General features: G+C 38.9%; 1 protein-coding gene across 1 annotated transcript; it reads right to left on the bottom strand.

Annotated features, from left to right (window-relative positions):
- On the bottom strand, window positions 1–525 carry LOC148597747 (uncharacterized protein F54H12.2-like). Its single transcript, XM_088562075.1, has one exon. The coding sequence runs from the start codon at window positions 523–525 to the stop codon at window positions 1–3; it is 525 nt and encodes a 174-aa protein (XP_088418201.1).
- Window positions 526–9,911: the final 9,386 nt, after the last annotated feature.

Raw genomic sequence — 9,911 nt, 5'->3', positions numbered from 1 at the left:
TTATGCACTGTAGTCAAACAAAACTTGTCTGTTTCTATTTATTTCGATGACGTTGTAAAGTTCGGCGTAGAATACGATGTTGGTGGTGGCTTGAAGGGCTTCCGAAAAATGAATCTCTACTCTCAGGTTGCCTTGTTTTATCAGCTGGAATGCTCCCACTTCCGAAATGTCCGGTGTCAAATCAATCTGATAGTGTGTATCTTTTGGCGTAGTCTGCTCTCGTAATGGCGTTTCCTTCGTCCTGTTACATTTTTCCGGTGCTCCAATGCTAGTGAAGAGGCCCATGTAGCTTTTGATGTATCCTCCGGCTGGAAAACTGGGCTGTAGTGGCTGGGTCGGAACCTGTCGTCCGTCTACGTTGAGAGCCACGAAATTGATATTGTGTTTGAAATCGAAAGCATTCTTTGTAATGGTGCCGATCAGTGCGTCGCTGTCTATGCACCCTACGATGAGCCTTTCTGGGAATTGTCCGAGAAATGTACTGTCTTGTATGTAACTCATATTTCCTCTCGGTACGGTGTACATCTTGACTTCTACTCTCCTGATTGGGTAGTTGACGCTGGTTTTGTTCTTGATTGATTGATTGTTAGGGTTTAACGCCCGAGCAGCAATATTTCAGCTATATGCATACGATGAACATGAAATGGATGATAAAATGAACATGAAATTATGATGTTAATGAAATGAAAAATCAGGGATGGGACACAAGGATAATAGGGTCGACAAGTTTTGATTGCCACAAGATAAAAGGGAGGGATGGGTAGAGTCGGGCAATTTAGCCTCCTGTGGCGGAGCGCAAAAGATCCTTCTCCTATCGAATACCACAGCAGGGTTCTTTAACGTGCAAGGAACGTGCATCTTTCCCAGCACGGTGCTCCACTATGGTTTGCGGTCAGGTTTTCCTTATTATAGCCTGACAACCCCAGCATGTAACACGCCAGGGGTACCCCATTCCACCACCTGGGGCACACATCCCAGTTGCTCTGTGGGCAGAGCGCCTAGTCCCCGGCTAGGTTTCTGGGCACTATTTAGTCGCCTTTTACGACAAGCTTAGTGCTGCTGCAGGCTTATTCTTTTGACACCCGGACCTGCACGGGGCTAGGTGCACTGGCCTGGGCCCTTCTTATTCAAATGGACTTCTCTGACCAATAGCGAAATATTCTTGTTTTTTTACTTTATAGTTGTTGGCGTCTGGCCACAACGAAAAATTGTCGGGGCTTGTTCTTGATTTCAGTTTCAAATCTACGTGGTTGAGGAGATATTTGTCTTGTCAAAACAGATCCAAGTGAAGTTTTCCCATCATTTGTATCTATTTCCTCTGTGTCAGTGTCTCATCTTTGGTAAATCCCCTGTTGGTTGCCGTTCTGTCAGCCATCATTCCTGCCTTATCCGTGTACCACATGGCACTCGTCAAATGGGATTCCTTTGCCGCGGATCCATCACCCAATTGCGTTTCTATGTATGCTCTGTAAGGATTAGTACTCGTCGGTGGCGACACCAGTTTTTCGTCCAAACTAACAATAATGTCGCAAAACAGGGAATGCATCCACAAACTGACGGGTCCAACGTATTTGTCCGTGTCTTGGTCTGTTCCGTCCTTGTTGACCTTCTGTGCTTCTACGGAGAGATAGGTCTTTGCCAGATCGATGTAATCGTCTGCGGCTCCGCTGATTTCGAATTCGTAAGGCCCTTGATCCGTCAAGACCGAAGTGATGCCTTTTTCTTCCAATACCCGTGTTCCACACTGGCCTGCGAAGGTGGAACAGCAAACAAATCTGACTTCGATTTTGGCACATTTGCATGATTCTGGGTGTACCAGAGCCATGGTTTATGTGAAGATATCACCAGGTCCGTTCCGTTTGCCGGTCTGACGTCGTCTGGGCATTTTTCGTCTGGTCTGAGCATTTATAGGTCTCTCGCGGTGTGGTCCAACGCTGTTTAATGCTTCTGTACCATATTCCGACCGGCCGATTTTATCCTGGTTTGGAAGGCCTTTTTTTCACGTTCTGTCCTTCAATCACGTCGAACGCATAGTAGACTCCAGTCTTTAAAGCTTCTTTTCCTATAGATTTTGCTCCTCGTTTTAGTGGAACGGCCGATCTAAACAAACTTCCAATTATGCTCCCGAGTCCGTGTCTTCTCTGAAAACGCCTCCCTCCGTATACTGGTGGTCCTCTCCCGGCTTGATTCAAATAGTATTCGTGATAGGCTCTAGCGTCTGCCCTGTGTTTCATTCTCATCTTACAACAGTTCGGAAATGTAGTGTCATGTGTGCATCTCCAACCACTCTGTGTTCTATCAATGGACAATACTTCTCAAACTTTGCCTTGTCTCTCATCTGATCGATTTTTTAACCAGTCGTCTTTAATGATCCAACTGTTGAAAGTGTCTGGGTAACCCAACCATTTGACCAAGTACTGTACTCGCCGTCCCTTCTCCCTCTTTTTTCAATACCAATTCTATCTCGTACACGTCGTTGTTTTTGATCACTTTCTTCAATTCCTCGGGGTAAAAAGTCCCTTCTAACGTTTCACCGCTATCGTCTTTCATTACGGACACGAGTGGTTTCGTCTCGATACACTTGACCCCCTTGAACAATTCTTGGGTCCAGCTTGGGAGGTATCCTTCTTAAATGTTCGCTTATACTCTGCGAGTCTGACTCTATCTCCTGTAATAAGTTTACACTTCTTGGGTGTTCCTTTGCCGTACAACCGTTTGACTAAGACGGTCTGATTGGCCCAGTTGACGGCTTCTGGTGGCATACCGATGGATCTGTGAATCGTTCTATTGTAAGAAACCATGTATTGAAGCTAGTCGAGGTAAGTAAGAGTTTCTCTATGGGTAAAATATTTCCACATCTTGGTCTTTAACGTTCAGTTGAAACGTCTACCATACTGGTCTTGGTTTCGTCGTTATACGTTGCGAAAAAGTGAACGTACTTCGATTCTCTTTCTAAATTTTCTGAAACACTCTATTCAAAATTTGGCTCCTCTGTCTGTTTGTAGTCGTATGGGAAAACTTCCTTCTTTAAAGATAGTGTTGAAAGCTTCTTTCAGTGTTCTTTTTTCAGTCTTATCTTTCATCGGAACGACCCATGCATATCTGGATAACACGTCTATAAGGGTCAACAGATACTTGAAACGTTATTTGTATGAACTTAATTTTGCCACACTTTTTCCAGTGGCTATCAAAATTTGTCGACCCTATTATCCTTGGGTCCCATCCTTTTCTTTTTCATTTCATGTTCATTTAATCATCTGTTTCATGTTCATCGTCTGAATATAGCTGAAATATTGCTGCTCGGACGTTAAACCCCAACAAACAAATTTTGCCACATTTGAACAATCAAGGAAACCAAGGTTCTAGCCGTAATCAGAAGAATGTAGTCCAGGGAAAAATACCAGACATGGAAAACAGACGTACATAACAAAGAACAAAGAGTAACTAAAATCGTACATACAAATTAACAAAAGCAAAATAGCAACTCGGACTGCACTAAAAAATGGCAGCATGTTGACTGTGACTTTTCTCCTGGGAAATCTCCGTCGGGTTTAATCATCTACCACAAGCAAGCGTTTCTCTCCGAGATCCAAGGTGTCAAGGTCGGGGAGTCCTTGTACAAAGTCAATATCCTCCATTGTTCAATAAAACGTCCGGTATACGTTGTAACACCACGTAATCCGATCGGGTCTTGGCATCAACATGTGTTTTACGTTTTGTACGAATCGGCGTACAAACATTGTTTTTCCACTTCCGGTGGATCCTGCTATGACGCTGGTAAAGGGATGGACCAAGGCATGAAATGGTCGTCAAAGTATCCTTTGGGTACGTCAAAAGCAAGGGGGTCGTCTGTCGGATATATGAAATGTGTTTCTATCTGCTGCTGCTCAAATATGGGAGTATTCCATCTGCTTGCCGCATTTGGGGTCATTTTTCCTCCTGCTTCTATCTGCTACTGCTCGAACGCTAAGTGTTGCTCGCAGGGTTCGTTTTTGTCGTGTTTATTGTTCATACGTAAGTTTTTTTTACACGTGGTACACGTATGTTCTATGTTGTCTCGTCGGCGATCGCTTTAAGACTGGTAATGTATGGAGTGATTAAGGCGTATTTATACCGAACATGAGGTCAATTCTACATTTGTATTATAAATCGGTTCTATGCAGAGGAACTAATTGTCTGATTTCTGGTACGGTATTTTCTGTTCTATGAAGGGCATTGCCTTCTTCATCTATTTCCATTCGCCACGGTCTAAAGTCAATTATCGTTCCGGAGACTAACACTTGCACAGTCGAACACTGTAATGTGGCGCCTTGACTCTGACGAAAATATTTTCTCCAAGGCGGTAATTAAAGTCTAAAATTCGTTGCTCGCAGCTTGGATGAGCACGTCGTCCAATACTCCAGTCAGGTTAAAAAGGGCATTCCACTGGTCTGACAGTAAACTGACACCTTCTTTTGTTGGTTGGGTGTTTTCTATCCAATGTCTATTCTTTTGGCTCCTTTCCTTTCTGTCAATTCCACGTATTGACATCGTCCAAGGTGTATCGAAAATCGCAGTTCTGACATGTTGCATTCGTCTATGGTATTGAAGCGTCGCACGTAGTTTATATATTCGCCAAGTCTTTTCTGGTTTTTGATTTGTGTATTCTTTATGAGACGTCGCTTCTGATTGGTCGATCATTCTGTTCCCCGATTGGTTCATTTTTAGGCTTTGGTGATGGCGACGTCAATGCGAGTAACGAGTCTTTTCAAGTGGTTCCACTGTGTCGTATGTAAAAAGTATCCATGGATCTCGTATGAGCCTTCACTTTGCCTAGATAGGAGGAGACCGTAACAAAGTGGTCTTTTGGCAAAGGAAACTGCTTAGCATAAGAACATAAACTGTCATTCAGTGCAGGTTTTGAAGTTTCAAGTTCCATACAGTCCGGTGTCCGCGATATGACTGACAATGGCGAATGTTACTATCACGAGTGACAGAAGAACGACGACTCAAGTCATTTTCAAGACATCAAAATGAAAATCATAGTTTCTGTACAACGAGCTTACACTCGATCTAAGACAGCGGTCCATTTAGGTTGTAGTATAATGATGCACCGCGACTTCAATTGTCATTTTTTATAGTCGCTTTCTGGTGTTTTGATTGGTCAGTTTTTGGCGTTTGCGCTTCGACGGACGAGTCCTCTATGTTTAAAGGAATCAAACACCTTGTCTTGGAGAGTGGTTTTGTACGTTCCATACTATATCCGCCTGTTCTGGGTAATGTTCACTGGCTATTTTTGCGAGGCAGAAAAACACTACCACTCGTCTCCAGTTGATTACACCGTCGTTGAAAAAAGTAGACATGATCATTTCGTACGTTTTGACGTCCATGTTTGAGTGTTTTCGTTGTATACCCATTTTTATATCCTGTTCATTATATAATATTTATATTGATTTTCTTTTGTTCTATTTTTATCGTGTACATTTATACTTTCATTATCTCATTGGGCTATCCTCTATTGCCATAACTCGAACTCCACTGTTTTAAGTGTCTGTGTAGCGTGTTTTTTTTAATAAGTCTTTCTAATTTTTCATTCGGTCTGTCTCCATTGTTTTTATCGCCATTTTTACGATATCACTGTTAAAGTGTTAGTGTATCTCTTTGTTTTCATTTAGTCTATTTTCAATAGAATATTCATTATGTTTGCTTGTTTGGTATGCACATTCATTGCGTTTGCGTAGTGGGTTTATTTTTTACAACTCTTTGCTTTGTTTCCATTCGGTCCATCTTCATTGTAATAAGTTTTTTAGCATGTCTTACTCTATAATTTCCTTTCTTTGTTTTCATTTGGTCTATTCCTATAAGAATATCCATGATGTTCACTCCTTTATTCGGTTGTTTGGTATTTACTTTCATTATATTTGTGTAGTGGGTCTATTTTTTAACAACTTTTTGTTTTCATTAGGTCCATCGTTTCACAAAAAAGAACAAAGTCAAATACAATTCTTTACATATTTATACACAAAACAAGTCATATGCAAACGATTGTCAAGTACATTTATTTCATTGTGGTACATGCATAAATATATACAGACATATTCAAGAAAATCATTCTAAGATATTTGGACCATTGATCCATTCGACCACCGCTTAGTATTAACAGACAATTTAAAAGAGTAATCAAGGGAAGCAAGGTTAAAATCACATTCAAAAATATGGAGCTAGTAAAAACTATTAACAACCAATTTACTGAACAAAAACCATCAAGGACAATTTAGTATTATCAAGCCACCGAGACATTTAAATTGAAGACAATTGGGAGTCAAAATCATTCAAAATTTAATCAAGAAGATACATAAAAAGTAAAAATATACAACTATAATAAAATATTAAGACCACACCACCCCTTAAAACCACCGCGGACCACTAAGCATAAGTAATAAGTATGTAAAAAAGATAAAACATTGAGAAAGTAAGCCAAGAAAAATGACCAGTTAAATATACAATTATTCAAACTATTATTATGAAGACCACTGAGGACCACTTAGTATAAGTAATAAGTATATAAAAAAGAAAATGACAAATAAAACACTTAAATATACAAACTATTATTATGAAGACCTACGCCACCCATTAAACCACCAAGAACCACTTAGTATTATCAAAGCACAGAGACATTTAAGTAAAAAAATACTTCTATTAAGAAGATAAGTGAAGAGTACAAAATAGTTAAATATTATAAAGCATTTAGACAACACCACCTGTAAAACCACCGATGACCGCTTAGTAAAAGTAATAAGTTTGTAAAAATGACAAAATATTGAGGAAGTCAGCCAATAAGTAAACATATACGACCACTTTAAAACTCTTACTATTTAAATAAACTGACATTCAATAAGTATTGAGAAAATAGTACAAGTAAATCATTTATAAACAATCAACCAAAGATCGAGGGATTCCATGGACATACCGTCGATAAAAACTTTTAATTTAAGGTAAAAACAGGAAAACCTGACCCTTTATTGTAAATACCTAAACATTTTGTTGTCCACGGATCGGAATCCGCGATTGACACCCGATCCAGACTTTTTCGATAAGAAGACATCCATGTAGGTCAATTTAATAATGTCATTAAATTTTTTATCAACTCATTTGCAGCTTAAGTTATCAGAATGGCCGAAACAATAATAAAGAGTTCTTTTATCGAAAGCGATATGTTCGGCAGAATCAGATCGGGGAATACAGAGATGTTTTGCCCCCTCGAATATTCGTTTTAAATGGGGCCGTTTCACCTTTTCGAAGGACTCTGCGGAAAGGGTCATGTAAGCAGAATTCGTGTCCTACGATCCACAAATACATCCATGAAATCATAAAAAAATTGCAACATGCAAAACTTGGCATACAAGTACACAAAACACCCAATGTGAAGAGGTACCGTATAGCGGGTAATTTTCGTGGCTGCCAAATTTCGCGTTATGCATGATAAAGGGGGGTACTATTTTTTCCGCAATCTTTAATTTTCGCGTGTTCATAATTAGTTGGAAATATATTTTGTACCTATATATCTTCATTCCTTCCCTTGATATGCGTGTAGCTAGCAAAACGTGTTTATCGTAGTATTTTATTGATGTAAAGTATGTCAATGACCCGGATGTTTTATGATTTTTTAATCGATTGTGGAACGAATATGATAGAATATCCGGATTTTGCATGTATGCATTTTGTATTTGTACGTTGTATTTGTTTTCTTCTTGATAAATGAGTCGTAAAATATTTATAATTCAATGAAGACAAAATATTAAAACGTTACATTTATTCATCACAACTACATTGTAGCACTAACACGTTAAAATGTACAAATGAAATCTCCATTAGAAAGTTAACCCTCTATTCCGGCAGCATTAAATTCATTTCTGATGATGTCGGGGTTTGTGGATAAATAGTCACACAACTTGACAATCCATTTAGCTCCACGAGGCTTCATGTTGGTGAGTGACAAATCCACTTTCACACTGCTAATGTTCTCCAAATCTCGACCAACTTTAGACGCGACCTCATTTGCATACCATGTTTGGAATTCATTTTGAAGGAAGTCCTTAACGCACTTGTTCACTGAATGGTCCATAGGTTGCAACTTGTCTGTGCAATTCGGAGGTGCTGTGGCATAGACAAAGTGGTTACTCTCAAGAGTTGACAAAAAATTTTCAGTGATTGGTCCTCGGAAACAGTCAAATACAAGCACTTGTTGAGCTAAAGGTAAATCAAGGTCGTCTTTGACACTGTCTACATATGGACGGATAATGTTCTTTATGTAATGAATAATAGTGTCTTCGTTTGCCCAGTGATTTTCGGAATGGGTAATGTCATAGGATTCTGGGAACTTGTACTTGGGGTGACAAAGGTAAGTTTTTCCACCATAGATCAGTTGTGGGGGAGAAAGTGTCCCGAAAGTGGTCCGGCGAATGTAGCTGAAAAATCAAGTTAAATTTGTTTTCAATTTGTGTCAATCAAAAACAATTAAAAATTATCATATCGTTATCGGGTTAATTAAGGTTATAGATTAAATACCTGTGGTCAAAATTAACAATTTGTCCTATATGTCGGGAATCATAAAGGAGATTATAATTCCGGTTCATTGATTTTACGACCTATTTATGTGAGAGAATTTATTGACATTATGTTTCGTTTTTTTTTCTCTTTGATTATATCTGATTTATTCTGCTCTCAGAGGGCGCATGTAATTTGAAAAAAGATAAATATTTGTTTGTTTGTTTGAACAGCAATTACGGGTAGTTGAAAATGTGTCACAAACATGGTTATAATAATGTTATGACAATAAACATTTGATTTGATATGAGATTTTTATAAATATTAAGTACCTGTAATTTGCCTTTTATCATGTATGCCTCTCAGCTTTCGACACCTCTACTTCCATAGTCCACTGGCTCACTGGACCAATGTGAAGACCAGTCTGATCCCTACTGATCACCAATTCTGGAGGAATGTTTTTCATTTTCATTTTATTCTGAATGTTTTTCAAATATTTAGACTTTTCTTCTTCAAAATTTTCAACGAGAAAAGTTTTCTTCGACATAGTGCCCTTACGTTTCACCATTCCCATTCGATTTGATATTGATTTGGCCCATGTCCTAATAAGTTCAATACTACCACCATTTTCAAGTAACATTGTTCGGTCATGTGAAATGACTAGTCCAATGGCAGCTGCTCGAACAATTGCTGTGTTAATAACTCCACCCGAATCACGAATTGCTGTGATAAATAACTGAACTTTATTGTCCAACTCGTCGCCAAGTAAACGTTTTCTATCCCTTTTTCGTGGTACAAGTTCTGATATTTCACAGTCATTCGAAGAACTTTCAGAATCTATGAGTCTCCGTTTAGCCGATTTTGTCTCTTTACGATATTGAGCTTCGAATCCCCTCACAGTGCTCTCACTCAACGTTTTTTCGAAAAGCGGGCTAAACTTTGTCACAGCTCTAGAATTGCCATTTTCGGCGGCATATTTCCCTTTATCAAATCTCTGTTTCAAAGAATACGTTTTATATGATCCTCTTTAAGATTGCGTTGGAGATTTGGAACTGTCTAACAATTCCCTAGTTTGATCGCATTGCGGTCCATAAGGAATTGGATTCTTTTCTTAGTCTTTTGTCAAAAATTTCAACAAGGACATGTTGACTGTTCGAACCACAAACAATTTCTGATATTAACGAGTACTACATATATGAGATAGTTTTAAAAAGTGTTCACTTGTCCATAATCCAAAAGCTCTGAAGTTATAATTTACTAAATTGAGACACCAGATACCGAGAGTAGATGAAAGATTCGGTCTATGGGAGATAACTGTGAAATATCAGGACTAAAATTTGGCGATTTTTTCCCAATACCCCAAACCTCGCAAATATAGTGAAAAT

This window comes from Perna viridis, chromosome 14 (genome assembly GCF_037379345.1).
Source record: "Perna viridis isolate PV_CMFRI_1.1 ecotype Kerala chromosome 14, ASM3737934v1, whole genome shotgun sequence".
Taxonomy (NCBI): domain Eukaryota; kingdom Metazoa; phylum Mollusca; class Bivalvia; order Mytilida; family Mytilidae; genus Perna; species Perna viridis.
This window is presented reverse-complemented; position numbering and strand designations above follow the sequence as displayed.